At 39.8% G+C, this 15,461-nt stretch overlaps 1 protein-coding gene and 1 long non-coding RNA gene across 15 annotated transcripts in view; one reads left to right on the forward strand and one right to left on the reverse strand.

Moving 5' to 3' along the window:
* Positions 1–15,461, forward strand: part of otofa (otoferlin a) — an 88,852-nt gene continuing 73,391 nt past the window's right edge. For 8 of the 14 annotated variants that reach the window (XM_035995382.1, XM_035995383.1, XM_035995384.1 and 5 more), the window contains exons 1-2: positions 2–334; positions 11,975–12,033. In XM_035995382.1, coding sequence (XP_035851275.1) covers positions 253–334; positions 11,975–12,033 — 141 coding nt within the window. In that variant the 5' untranslated portion in view covers positions 2–252. Of the gene's footprint in view, positions 335–11,974; positions 12,034–15,461 lie in introns of all 14 variants that reach the window. The other 6 variants (XM_035995387.1, XM_035995386.1, XM_031322114.2 and 3 more) reach the window with 2 other exon arrangements.
* Positions 3,677–4,131, reverse strand: LOC116066201. Its single transcript, XR_004108914.1, has 3 exons — positions 4,031–4,131; positions 3,822–3,935; positions 3,677–3,743 (listed from the first exon to the last, which is right to left on the reverse strand). It is a non-coding gene; the product is annotated as an uncharacterized LOC116066201 (long non-coding RNA).

Consider the following 15,461-nt stretch of genomic DNA (forward strand, 5'->3'; position numbering starts at 1 on the left):
CAAGTGCCAGCCCTGAGATGCGCGACAGACCCAGCAGCCACGGAGCACGGAGCGAGAGGAAATGTTAATTGGAGCGTATCATTAATTCACTATTTGTCTTTCTGTTTGTTCCATGCTGCCCGTATGGAAAACTATGTTTGTGTCCAGACGCAAGGAGAGGCTCACCTAAAGATTATTAAACACAGATTGCACCAAACCGGTTCAGGTTTCATCCGTGTGGAGTAAAATTACTCCCCTGGCCAGTGTGGACTAATGATGGCTCTAATGGTTCACCTGAAGACGGTAGCTCACCTTCGGGGAAAAGGTGACAGGATCGCCAAAGTTACATTCAGAGGTAGGACACAACGTTTCTGTGTTGTAGCCTGCATGTTGTGAAACTATATCCCCCTGTGTGGTGTGCCCTGATTTAATTTCTGTTAGACGACGTAGTGGGACATAATCAGGGGTCCCGGTTGCGTAAAAAGTTGGGGAAACCGCTCCTGGATCGGTGGTCACCAGAGAGGCACCACGCTCTGATGAAGCCTATCAATGCGCTTTTTATCCAAAGATGGAAACTGGACTCATATTGTTTAAATGAAAGAGAGAAAGAGGTTACAGCAATCCTAAAAACTAAATCATTAACCTATGCGAATTAAAAGGCTAGCACACAAAAATCCAACCCTTATTGGGAGTTTATTTGATCATTTCACACTTGTTATTTAAGCATTTGGAATAGCCTACTCCATCATATTCACATAATGTGTGTGCTCTATAATGCCTTCTCATATATTTTAATGTGCTACAGAAACAAACAGTATTTGAAATAGGGTGTTACATTATTGATGGTTAATAATGTAACATCACAGCTCTTATATGTCTTTTCCAGCTGTCAGGACATAGACTTCTCTTAGTTTAAATATAAATAATTAAAATATGAATTATTCATTATAGCCACAAAAAGAGAAACGCTATGTGTTACTATCTGTTCATCCCTGGGAATATAGTGGCATTACAATAAATCCTCATGTGTCATCACTTGATGGGTCGTTTTACTCATAAAGCAATAAGGGCGAGAGGCCAGTATGGTTACAATTTATTAAGCTGATGGCATTGATTACGGAAGAGGGTGTTGGAGGTGGGGAGTCTCCTTGCACTGCCCCTGCAGACTACATGTCAAAGTGTCCTTAGGCAAGATACTCAACCCCTAAATTGCTCCTACTCCCCCCTGATGAGCAGGTGGTAACTTGCATGGTAGCCTCTGCCATCAGCGTATGAATGGGTGAATGCTGGCTTGTATTGTAAAGCCTTTTAAGTGATCGCTAAGACTAGAAAATCACTAAATGTAATCCTTTTGCCATTTATCATATCATCGGGGTAATTGCCAATCCACTAGTCCTTTGGCGTTTTATAGCTCCTCCAGGGTCATATCTTAACACCTAACCTGCCCTGCCTCTCCTGCTGTTCAAAGGAAACAGGGATCACTGCAGGATTGGAGCTACATTTGGAGTGAGTTCAGTGGATTCATTCATCAAGATCATACATTACTTTGCGTGTGAGAGAGAAACAGAGACAGGAAGAGAGAGGCATGTGTGTTTCAGCACCTTGGACAGTGATCAGTCCACTCTCTGACAGATGACAGGTGTTCAATCCCAGCTAATCTCTGATTAGACTCCTGCTGTCAGCATCAGTATTGGGTCGGATGTTACAAGACCACCACCACCCCTTCTTTCTCTCTCCACTGCTCTTTGATTGTGTGTGCATGACTGTGTGTGCGCTGGAGAGAAGATGGCTTTCATTGTTGCTGCAGTGAATTCACCATGGTCTTGATATTACATGAACCGTGTCATCCAAGTAAAGGATTATATCGTCTGCTCCCTCCCCCACCCCCATGGGCCAACTGTCAGCACAGAAGCTGCAATTCATCTGTTTGCTACATTGTTAGCCTACATAACAAGTGTCAGTCTTTTTTACCCCAATTTCTTCCCTACTTCATTCAGTCAATGCTAATTAAAATCCTGTCCAATTCAAGACACAAGTGGCTTTCACTGATTTTCACTTAAGTATAATGCTGTACTATATTTTAAAAGAAAAAGCAGAAGTGCACATGTAATCTTCTTTGCAAACAGTAGTTACCATAAAAGGTTTGTAAATACCAGACCTGCTGAGTTAAACTGGTGTTACACCGTATTCTGTGACCCATCAGATTCTTTGAATAGGAATTTCAGCTATATTGTAAAGGTATAAATGCATTGTAAACATACGTTATCATAGCTTACTTTATCTTAATTAGTTATTGGCAAAATTGTGACAGGGTCACACATGTTGATAGCTGTTTACCAGAAAAAATGTGACCCCTATATATTCAGATTACCTATTAGTTACAGAGTCACAGATTTTAATAGCTGCAATAGCCTTTGTTGGTCCACAGTTTGGTCTTTTTCATCCTCCAGAAACACTGAAATTACAGCTATCAAAATGCATGACCCCATCTATATACTCAGGTTACAATGTTGTTCGGCAAGAGCTATCAAAATAAAGTGTGACATAAAGTATGATAAAATCGTTAACAGTTGCAATATAGGTTACGTTTCTAACCAGATGACAGAATCTAATGGGTCACAGGATACGGTGTAGTTGCTGATTTTGGCCACTTGGGAGCAGCAGAAACACATTGTGAACACAACAATGACATATCATCATCTTTTAAAGGTCCAGTGTGTAACGTGTTTAGTTGTTCATTATCAAAATCTGTGTTGCCCATTCACTAGGGTTGGGTATCGTTTAGAGAGGCAGGGTCAAAAAAGTTTAGGATATTTTAAATGAGCTAGCTAACCAACGGTCTTTCTGAAGGAAATAGTCTGACCTTCTCCATCAATTTTAATTCTATGAACTTTTTACTTTTTATGAACTTTACTATGAATTTCTCACAGGGCTGTTTTCAACTACAATATAAATATCAAATCTATGAACTTGAATATAAATATTATAAATTATGAATATATTTTCACAGGGGTACACTTTCCTCAAGAGAGCTTTATTTTTGAAAACCTCATGAAAACACATTTACACATGAGTGTATGATGCTGCAGGTACTTAAACATGTTACCGTGCTCCCACTGATGGGCTAACCTGGTGCAGAATAGCAAATAAACAATAAGAAACAACTTGTAAAACCCAGTCCAGATTAGCAGCAGGTACAGTATAAAATCAGAAACAGTTCTTGTTTAGGAAAATGACCATATCTGCCTTCTCAGGCAGGATGCGTGAGCGTTCTGGACAGATAGTATCTCCTGCTGTGGAGAAAACACGTTCGCTGGGTGTAGAAGAAGCTTGAACGCATAAATAGGAGAAAGCGAGATTTGACAGCAAAGGATAAGTCTTTTGTTGGTTCCACCACCATGCAGCAGGGTCCTCAGACGTAAGGACCGGTGGAACTTCCTGGTATATCTGCAGCTCTTTCTCCAGTCGTTTCTTGATTGACATGGAGCTCTGCTGTGACACTATGTTCTGTGCCTCTTCCTCAGCGAACAGCTCCTCCAGTGGAGTCTTCCTGGGCAGTTTGCAGGGAGGCTGTTGCTAAAAAACAAAACAAAAGGTTCATCAGTATTATCACTAAAAAAAGGGAAAACCTCCATTAAAGGCATGATCATTATTTAAATTGAAAACCTATATAATATCAGCTATCGTACACTTACACTCTCCTGCTCATCCTCATTCTCAGACTGCATAGTGTCCCCATCAGCTCCACCGTCTTCCTCTGTTGACTACAAAGAACATAATTAGCATTTAGATCTTAGATCTTAATAGCTGAAAAGGACAGTTGTGCATGAATGACATTTCACCTGTTCAATCAGATTTCTCTGGATCTGGTCCCAGATGGTGTCATCATCCAATTTATGTTTAAAGCGTGGATCCAACGCAGTGGCCACTTGGAGAAAGTTCCTGATCTCATCATTCTGCAAAACACATGTTCTTTAAATGTTTTAACAAGCCACAGGATATTTCTATTCTAGAACAATTTCTTTCCAGGTGCCCTGCCTCAGTCACTTACCTGGTAGCGCTTGGATAGGTTTGCCCAAACCTGTTTTTTAAGGTTTGACACAAAGACTGTGTCTCCCTCTTTTACAGCCAGGTGTGCCTCAAGCTTTTTGAGGATAGGCAGGATCTGTCCGCATGTGGGACTCTTTTCGGAGGACACGCAGAGTGTTGAGGTGTAGAGCACCTTCATCAGGTTGATGAAGTCTTCAGCTTTCCTAAAATCCTCCTCAGTTAGCCAAGCAAGTCTGTATGTAAAAGAATTAAGAACACATAGATTGGAGTTAGAAATATTCTCTTTTTTTCTTAACAAAACACCTAACATATGCACTCCCTACATTAGCACATTCACATTCACTCTAATACTGTTCTTTGAATTCGTATTTTGTGTGTACTGGTATTTTTTGTCTAAACTTGTATATCTATCTCTACCTGTCCCTATCCATATTTTTTCTCAGCCGTTGATCCAAGCTGGCTGCTTGAATTGCAGGGTACTGCTCTGTGAATCTCTCCAGCATTAGGTACAGAGAGTTCCACCGTGTTCTCACATCAAGTATGAGTGAGTGTCGGGGCAGCTCTGACAAAAACAAGAACATCAATTTTAAGTCATATAACAGATGCTTTTCATCCTAGGAGACAAACAATACTGTTGTAAAATTGGATTCAAATACTGTAGTAACTCTGCAGAGCTCATAAATAATAATAAGATAGATCAGACATATAAAGTCATTATGTGTCAATGCACAACAGTTAAATAAAGTGAACTTTGTGTGTCTTGCGTAAAAGTTGTTGCTTCTCTTCGAGAACCACCTTGGCCATTGAGCATCTCTTCATCCACACAACAATGGTTCGGACCTTGGCCACCCACTGACTCACTAAATTTAGGGAGTATAGACTTTGTGCTGCTAAATTAAGTGTGTAGGCAAAACAGCACAGTTTCACAAATCGCAGGTGCTTAATAGCCACATCCATGTTGGCAGCATTATCTACAGTGACTGCTACAATTTTATCAGATATGCCAAACTCTGACAGAACATCACTAATTTCCTCTGCAACAACACAACCGGTCTGTGCTTTGTACACAGCCTTTGTTTTTAGCACTTTTTGCTGCATTTTGCCCTCTTCTACGTAGTGTGCTGTGATGGTGAGGTAGTGGTCCTGTGTGATGCTACTCCAGCCATCACATGTGAGTGCAACAGCGCTGACTTCACTGAGCTCTGTAATAATGTTAGACTTCTCAACCTTGTACCACGATGGGATTAATGTGTTTGGCAGGTAATCCCTGGAAGGTGGTGTGTATTTGGGGTTTAGAGTTTTCGCCATGTCCCTGCAAACATAAACAAACATGTAATGTTGCTGTTACTGTTTAGGGGAGCGTTTCCCAAAACCATAGTTGCTAACGAAGTGTTGGTTGTTGGTTGCAATGCAATTTCCCATTGCCAACCAACTAAGTTGCTAACAGGTTAGCAACTATGCTTTTGGGAAACGCACCATAGCTCAGTATCAATTAGCTTAGCTCTATCGTTATTGCTTAACTAACCTAAATGTTGGTGATTCCACCTCTGAAAAGGGATGTAGCCTTTTCACGATGTGTGCAGTGACCTTTCTGTGGCACTCTTCCTTTTGTTGCACCGACATCTTCCCCTTCGTGGAGTCACCAGCCTGGCTAACGTTCGCAATCTCAGGTCGTAAATTGTCTATGAAAAAATACGTGGGCTAATTTGTTAGCTGCCTCAATGTTGGCGCAAGACATATTCTTTATTGTATATGTATTGTTTTACTTACCGGATTCGGACTGCAGTGCAGTCACTGCGGTGCCAGGCTGGGGGTCGGAGCCAGAGCCAGTGGAAGAGGCAGCGGAGGACGGTCGGCGCAGCGCGTCAAAGACGGGGCACACATTTATTTCTACTCCATGAACTCGGAGGTGCTTTATCATGCTCGACGTGCACCCTCCTATGCACGAAACAATCTTGTCGCAAATGTTGCATTTTGCTGAGATTTCGTTCTGTTTAGAAAAGTGAAGCCACACTTTGGACCGCCGACACACGCTATCCATGTTCGACTCGCTCGGTTATGCCAACACTTCCGATGGGCGCTTCTTCGTTGGTGTTCAGCGTTTTTTTCTTCCGGTCGGCGGACTGTGAATCGAAACTAGGAATCGAAATTTAAACTTTTGAACGATTCTGGGAAAATCGCAAAGCTAGTCCCGGTTCCAATCAATACTCGATACTCGATACCCAAGCCTACCATTCACAAACTTTTTCATGAGTATTTACCTCCGCCATCAATTCCAAGTATTCCTTTTGGCTTGAAATTTTACATTTGCATTCACATGAACTGGGGTAGACACTCCATATTCATGCGCCATCTTGAAATACGTTAGCCGGTAAGGGACATACAGGACATACTGCTCCGCCTTTCGCGTTTTCGCTGTCACATGATAAACTCACATGTGCTGCTAATGCTGCTAATGGGTATCGTAGCTTCCCGGCCATGGCAAGTTTGAAGAAGGAAACATGGAGGACCACACGTATTCAAAATCAAAATTTCAGGAACAGGAGTCTTCTTCTTTGCCCAGAAAAAGAAAAAGGATATTGAAAAGAGCAAGAGACCGGCTTTTTGAAGCGTGAAGGCTACCGTAGCTGTAATACGTACTTTGAACTGCGTGGTGCGAGTGAGTTAATTGAGATATATGATCTCAACGCTAGATGGGAGAAATTCCACCACATTAGACCTTTAAGTTGATTTGGTGAACGTGTTAGCAAACAGCCGCACATCCAACAGTTAGGGAGCAACATTATCATTCATTTGGAGTGTGTTTTCTGGTCACCTGGTGAATGTAAGTCACATCACTCTCCTTTTGAAATTGTTAAAAACAAATTGTTATACATATGGACATTGTCATCATTTGGTCCATATACATTGATTAAATGAAGACGTGTCACAGAATGCAACCCTTTCCACTGCAGATTGATGATGTGATTGAGTAGGCCTAGATTCTTAATCATACAGGGCCGCATTCTGTCTACATATCATTCTCCTTTTAGCTGTTTTTGGTAATGATGGCAAGATAAAGCTTTATGAAGCATTAAAGCTTTCCAGCAAATTGGCTAGCAAAAGGATTCATTTCTCGAGGCTTTGTGTGCACACGAAACCACCTGTTGGTCAAAGAGCGTAAAACAGGCAGAAATATTAGAGATGATCTCAACCATCTGTGATATACTGTATTTGCGCCAGGAAAGGCTAATGACTGTCAACAGTGGAGAAAAAAATAATTTCAATGTAATCCATTCATAGTCTATCAATATAGTGTCTATTTTCTGAAGTAGGTTTATGATTCTGTATTGTGAGTAATGCATCAAATGTGTGTAATCAATCCTTTGGTAAATAATTGTATTATAATAATGGCAGGAGAGATTAGTGTTCTAAAACTGACGATCAATGACGTAATTGGTCGTAAATGATACAAGCCTCGATGGCCTCGATACCACCATTCCATGCTCGATACGCACTTCACGCTGTGCTCGACACACGCTCCGAGGCCTCGGTACAGCACGTGACACTACTAGCAAAGTGCTCCTCTATGTTCACCAGCTAGCTGCTAACTGCCTTGGTGTAGTAGGATATTACAACGGTGTATTAGCATAACTAACTAGCTAGCTAGCTAGCTAAAGTTTAAAACCCAGAAGGTCGTTTAAAACATGTGACGTTGCTGTTCGGACGGCACTTTAAAGAGCAGGATTTTTCTACCTGGGAGTAATTGTAAACAAGCATTGTGATTGGGTCTATAAAAGCTCCGTGAAGTCGAGGGAAGCTGCAGATTCAGGTAATAATTCTTGACCCCTTTCACATTGTCATATTTTTCTGTCACTGATTTTAAATAACGTTACTGTATGTGACAGTGTGGGGGACTTCTATGAATACTGTAGCAAACTGGCCCATCATTTGCCAAAGCCCCTTACTGTTATTAATTAACATGAAATCATACAAATAAATACAAGTATTGCCCCATTATTTAATCTATATAAACTTCTCTGTTCTGTATTCCTAGCAGGGGCCCCTCTCCTTAATGCATTATAAAAGTGCGTCATTTAGCCTGAGAACAAGTAAAAAAATAATCACTTCAACTGAGCGGTCAGATTTAAAGTGTATGTTATAAATTTTGACAGTAGTGGGTCATTAGATAACAGAGAGCAGAATCACAGGAGAGGTAGGCGAGTAAGAGCAGTGCATCAACAGATACGAGCTGGGATCAAACCCATCATACACTGAATCACCAAGGCGCCCACCATATGATTCATTCATTTTTGACTGAGCAATGGCTCAGTTTTTAATTTTAACTCTAGTACACTAGGAAATTGTGTTATTTAAAGGAGGCTGATGTCTTTATCAGCATTACTTTGCCACAGATGGAAATCATTTGAATGGGAAAGGTTGTTACCCTCTTCACATCCTGAAAATAAACAGTTGATATCTCCCCCCCCATCTCTCTATCCCTTTTTTCTTCCCTAAATTGCTTTTAATCTTTTATTTTTATTACTACCCGTTCCCAGAGTTGATACATGTCGTGTGACAATATTCTTCTACTATTTGCGTCAGTTTTGCATCCACAGTCTCTTTGATTGCTGTGGTTTTTAAGTCATTATTTTCCCTGTACACTTGTCAGTAGCTCTTCCTGAGTGCTTTCAGCTCAAACAACTTCCTGTCTGGAGAGGAAGAGGTCTGCCAGGAAGCCACATCCCCCTCCACCCCCACTCCCAAGCATATCAAACCATATATGACCCCTAGAGAGGCTGGTGGGGCGATGTTATGTATGTAAGCACGACTCCACATGTTATGTTTGATGGGAAAAGAGAGCAAAACACACATAATCCAGAATCAAACATCTTCAATATTTGGACAAAACAAAAGCCATAAATCAGGGAATCGATTGCATTCAAGGGGTAATATAAAAAAGCAATAAGGAAGACTGAAGAGTCCCTGTCGTTAGGCTAACACTGGTTCATTACTATCTGGTGCCATGGGCAATAAAGACATCAAAGTGGAAGGCATCAAAAACTTAATTGATTTTGTTACAAGTCTTTGATGAGTCCTTGCTGTTATCTGTAGCTCTTGACTTTATCAAAGAATGACACTCCAGTTCTTGTTGCTTATAGGCTGGGCCTCTGCACAGTAGCCTGCAGGATCACACACACTGTACATCAGCATTAACTTAGAAATTAAAGCATTATCTCCACTCTTAAGATATTCCACTACAGCTTGCCTCTTTCAGCCCAACTCTCTTCTTCTGTGTGTTGTCTACCACTTGTCAAACAACTTGACATCCGTGCTGCTACTAGAGCTGGGCGATATGCAGAAAATCAAATATCACGATATTTTGGACAAAACACTTAGATATCGATACTGTAGGGTTGACTATTGGTGCTTTCACAAAATATTTTCACAAAGAGATTTTTGACAAATACTCATCAGTAATGTGGATATAATGACTAAATGGGTAAAGGCAAATAATAAAACAGCTAGAATAGTCTGGTGTGTTCAGAAAATTGCATCACTTTACTGTAATGCAGCCTTTAAAAACAGGAAAAGACGAACACTTATACCATATTACGATATCCAAAATCTAAGATGATATCTAATCTTGCATCATGATATCGATATAATATCGATATATTGCCCAGCCCTAGCTGCTACTTGGACGTTTTGTTTGTCATCTTAAGTGTAAATCTTCAATATATTTTCTGGGCTGAAACAGAGCTTTGTGCTATCCTACACGCATTATTTAAATTCCTTTTCTTCCTTGTAGCACAGTGAAACTATTTTCTTTACATCTTTTGCTGGAGCAGACATTTACTGTGTGTTGTGATACCTATTTAACCCACACTGCCTCTTGTTAACTGGTTTGGAAATAAGACAAAATGAAACTAGCATGGAACAACAAAGATGAGATGCTGGAAGGCATACAGGGAGACTCATGATTACATCCCAAACATTAGGGCAGATATTAACAAAATGCTTTCCACTGTTCTATTCTACACTTAATGTTTTTGTTCTGTTGCACTCTATAGATCCAAGTAAAAGTGAAAAGCTAAAAAAAACACCTCTATGCATTCTTCATTCGTGTTAGCTTGAATTTCTGTTCTCCATCCTTCTCTTTTCATCTCCGTCTGTCTGCTTGAAAATAAAAATGTACATTTCTTTCTCTTCCACCACATGTCGGTTCTTTCAGAGGCCCTGATTCTATTTCTCACTGTTTCCACCAAGGCCAAAAGGCAACCTGATTAGAGAATGTTGTTTTAGTTTGGTGTGGAGCACCTTACATAAGTTTCACACTATCTGCTTTTCTAAACCCACGTCTCGCTTAGATAAAAAAAACTGGTATGACAGCGATGCCTCTGTTTTGAATAATGTAGGAGGAATATTGTCTCCTTCCCTATGTGACATTTAACTGGTGTTTATTTTATAAAATTATTTCAAAGGATGTGGGTTTTGTAAGGTTGTAGAGAGTGGGAAGTGATGAAAAAGAGAGAACACGGCTATGAACTAGAGTCAAAATGAGCAAAATTGTATTGGTAAAATGATACTGATGAGGTTGAATGAAGCATAATACATTTTCAGGTTTTGCTTTTGCATGTCCGTGTCTTTTTCTCCTTCTAAACTCAGAGGTTGTTTGCTCTGTGAATGTGTGAAAAGATACTTTCAGCACAAGTAATAAAAACGCATCAGGCAGAATGTATTTATTTCTATTCTCTTCTTGTTCTAAACTTATAATTAATTAACTGTGTGTGTGTGTGTGTGTGTGTGTGTGTGTTTGTGTGTACATATGAACGTGTGTCAGTACACATCAGCAGTCCACATGCACCCAAACAAATATCAACACCCACACAAAAGCCTCAGGCAAAGGACACAAAGCAAACTACTGCAACAAAGCAGTCCGGCACCATTCATGAGCATTACAAAGCAACCAGGTGAACACAGGCTGTAGCACGCATGACTAAGTCAGGTTAATGCACAGTGACTGGCTCTCTGTCCTGTGTATAACCTTAAGTACACACTGCACCAATATATTATTGTTTTCCTGATTATTAAATCATGGAAATTATTTAACCTTGGCAAAAAACTCACTTCTTTTATGTTATTTCTATTCTGCGGAAGTCTTTTCTCTCTCTGTTTTTATTCTGTCGCATAATGAGTCATATTGTAGCAATTCAAATATCTGCATTTGTTTTTTTGTCTCCTGTGGCTCCACACAGCCTGTCTCATTTGTTTGTTTATCAGGTATTTAAGGCATTCATTTGTCTTGTCACTGGTCTTTAATGTGACAAATGTAAACATATTTTAGACATGAATAATATGATATATATATATAATATATGATAAATGTCTTTCAGCAAATCGATCCTTTACTTAGTAAAAGTACAAAAACTATAATGTAAAAATTTTACAAGTTATAATCTTGCATTTAAAAATCCTAGTTTTTCATTTTTATTTCTATTTTAAACATGGCCCATTAAAAGGCAAGTAATTATTGTACATGCAGAACTTAAAATTAAGACAAGTAGGTAAAGAATACAAAAAATGAGAACTAAATGTAGTAGTTTTACTCTACTACACTACTAGTATAAAGTAGCATAAAATGGAAATCCTCAAGTAAAGCCCACTGTACTTGAGTACAATACTTGAGTCTCTTTTTACCACTGGTATCTGACATATTACAGATTTTACTACCTTTTTTTATTTTACTCATTTTGAATCCTGCAAAACTTTTATATTAATTTATTTATTGCACTGTGACTGACAACCTACCTGACCCAGTCTCATAATGTAAGCAGATAAATATCAAGATTGATTTACATATGCTGTATAAATTGCCCTTGCTGTGTCTCAAACTTAAATAACAATATATGCAATGCCATTATTGAACCATTTATGTTTCTAACCTCTGCTCCTCACCTTCCAGGTCTTTCCTTCTACAGCCGTGTGGCAGAGAACTGTGAGGATGTGGCCCGCTTTAATGAGGTCAGTGTCTTCATTTCCCCTGTCATACACTAACCCACCTCGATAATGACGATAAGCAATTAGCTCTTCACTTAATAGAACCGCAACCTTTCAGTCTACACTGCAGATAACAATACACTAATTTCACCGGATGCATGTTTTTTCAATAAACCTATTGGTAAGGAAATAAGTAGAAGACATAATGTAGGTAATGGAGTCAGTTTGTACTTTTTATGTAATGTCTGTTCTTAGATTTAAGTAATGACATTTATACAACTCAAACTTAACAGTGTGTAGCATTAGACGTGAGTACAGGAGCATTTCACTTTTACACCTACACAATCAGGGTTCAATTACTATAACTTCTATGAAGTTTTTGAATTCCTTTAACTGTAATGAAGGAAGCATCTTATGATTTGATTACTATTGACTAATCAGTTCATTTGAATGGGTCTTGCAAAAACAAATTTCCACCAGGTTTCAGTTCTTGGTATTTAATACTTGAAATTTGCTTTTTTTGGAAACACTTTACAGTAAAGATACAGTACATTACGTAAAGAATAAAGAACATCAGATGTAGATTATTGTCAAATCTGCTTCAGATTCAGCGCCTATTGAGAGTTAAACAGTAATATTTAGTTTTTTATCTTGGTGTCTCTGTAATCTTCTGTTACCTTACCTGGAATTGTGTCATTAAAGGTGCTCTAAGTGATGTGACACGTTTTTTAGGCTACAACATTTTTCGTCACATACAGCAAACATCTCCTCACTATCTGCGAGCTGATTGTCCCCTGAACCCACTGTAAAAAAAAAACGCGGTCTCTGTAGACAGCCCAGACTCCACAAACGGCAACAAAAACAAACTGCGCCAACCTGCACCACGAACCATAACCAACAGTGTTCCAGCCAATAACTGACAAGAAGGAGCTGGTTGAGCCATCACTGCAGCAGCGTTAGCCAGTAGGCTACTTCCACAATGCACGTTCATGACTCAACCAACTCCTCCTTGTCGGTTATTGGCTGGAACACTGTTTGTTATGGTTTGTTGGGCAGGTTGGCGTAGTTTGTTTTTGTTGGCGTTTGTGGAGCCTGGGCTGTCTACAGAGACCGCGTTTTTTTACAGTGGGTTCAAGGGACAGTCAGCTAGCAGATAGTGTGGAGATGTTTGCTGTATGTGACAAAAAATGTTGTAGCCTAAAAAACGTGTCACATCACTTAGAGCACCTTTAAATCATAGTTGGATTCTGAAGAAACTTCTGTTGTTGGTGCAGGTCAGGAAATGTAAAATGCTTCACTTTTGGTGTAAAGAACACTTTCCTGACCGCAAATTACTGTTGCTGTCAGTAAAAGAACGTTTGCTGTAAGGTTTTTAGAAATTAGATACACTTCGAATTTGTTTTACTAGTACAGTGCCCGTTCAAAATGTGCCTGTTTGGTACGGCCGATTGCTTGCCCTGTGTTATTGCTGCTTGTAGCTTTCTCTACACCATTGTAGCAAATAAAAAAATTATAAATTACTTACAGAAGGACCCCAAAGCACTTAATATGCAGCCACACTGTATAGTCTACTACTGACTTACTGTGCACTTCTAACCCAGAGAAAAGCATTGTACTACTACATTGAGTAATCAGACATTTGTCTCATGGACTCATGGCGGTGCGCCATGCACCACCCATCTGGCCCGTTATGAGAGCCAATCAGCAAAAAACTGCATTAATCCACTACCAGAACCGGACTGATTAGCCTACAGAGACAGACTCACATTGGACTCACAGAGACGGAGTCAGCCGGCTCCGGAATGTGAGTGTGTGTACGCAGAGAGAGAGAGGGGGGTCGGAAGAAAAGGTGGAAGGCATTGCAAATAAAGAGAGTTTTTGTTTAACTACATTTTTGAGTTGTCTTTTTCGTCAATGATACATATTGATATCGCCACAGTCAGCATTTAATTTAAGCGTTTTCTTAATTTCTTGGTTTTTTATATAGGTCTATTCTAGTCTGTTGACTATATGCTGAGGATATCCGAGACCTTGACAAAATGGGTTGGTGATGTAATGTAACAAATGCTGATGTTGTTGTTGACGATGGTTGTTGTTGATGTTATTGGGTCAACTTTGTAAGGCTGATATGCACTTTTCCTACTCTGTGTAGGCTACTTTGACGCTGCTACCCATGCACCTTGCTCAGTACTTGTATGTATTTGTTCTCATACTATAACGGTTGTGTTACCAGGTTGTTACTCTATTCCCCCCCCCACCCCACTCGTGACTGTGTGTATATCTCATATGTATTTATGCAGTCATGTAACGTTGGAAGCAGCAAAAAGTGAATGCAATCAAAGCCAGTGAACCTCCCCTCGCTGCTGTACAGAGTGTCTTCAACAGCCTGCTGCGTCTTCGTGTGACGTCTATTGCGCAGCAGTTTTTTATTTATTTTCCTCAACCTTTATTGTGCAGTCGTTTAGTTTAATTCACAGTTTATTAATATCCAATATCCAATGCTGTCCAAACTGATCCAAATTCCAAACCTAAAGTTCATTGGATCCCCAGGTCACCAAATGTGAAGTTGATTGGATGAACGGTTCATGAGATATTTTAAAAACAGACACAGACACAGACACAGACACACACACACACACACACACACACACATACAGAGTTTCCTAGATTTATAGATAGATATCATCCAGTAGCAAGTGGTGAAAGAGTGGAGTATGAAAACTGACTTTTAAAAAAAATCATTATTAACATTATTGCTTTAATGTTACTTTATTCTTATGATTATTATAACACATTGTCCAGCTGCTGTTTACATTTAAAGATATCTTTTTCTTTCTGCATCTCTGCAGAGGATAGGTTCCATCCATTGATCAATTTGAACCTTGACACTATCCCAGCATGCATTGTGTTAGAAGCAGTGTAGCTCTAAGAGCAATTTAAAGTTTCTAGAGCACCTAAACTGCTTGTCTTTGGACTCTGGGAGGAAACTAAAGCTGAACATGGCACACGCCCATCCACTACCCCAACTTCCGCTCTCTTAACTTCTTGCTCTCTACATATAGGGGCCAATACGTCCTGCGTTGACACTTAACATTGGCATTGCACGTAAACAACGATTTTCAGAATCATCCAATATGGATGTAATTGGATACTTGACTGCACGCAGACACAAGGAGAAACTCCACACAAACCTTTATGCTGTGAGGGCACAGTGCTAATCAATGAGCCAGCCAAGGATCACGTCTTATCACAGAATTAATTTTCAAACCCAAAATTACTTATTCTCATTTGTAAATAGTGGATGTCCTGCCAAGTGTCTCCTAATAGCCCTCTCCTGTTCGCTGATGGCCTATCAGGGTCTGAGAGGCGAGACAAAGGTAGTGGCCTCTACCCATGCCTGACATTGAACACTTGCTCTGTTGTAATTAAATTAGACACTCCACACTCCACTG

Source organism: Sander lucioperca, chromosome 19, assembly GCF_008315115.2.
Source record: "Sander lucioperca isolate FBNREF2018 chromosome 19, SLUC_FBN_1.2, whole genome shotgun sequence".
NCBI lineage: Eukaryota > Metazoa > Chordata > Actinopteri > Perciformes > Percidae > Sander > Sander lucioperca.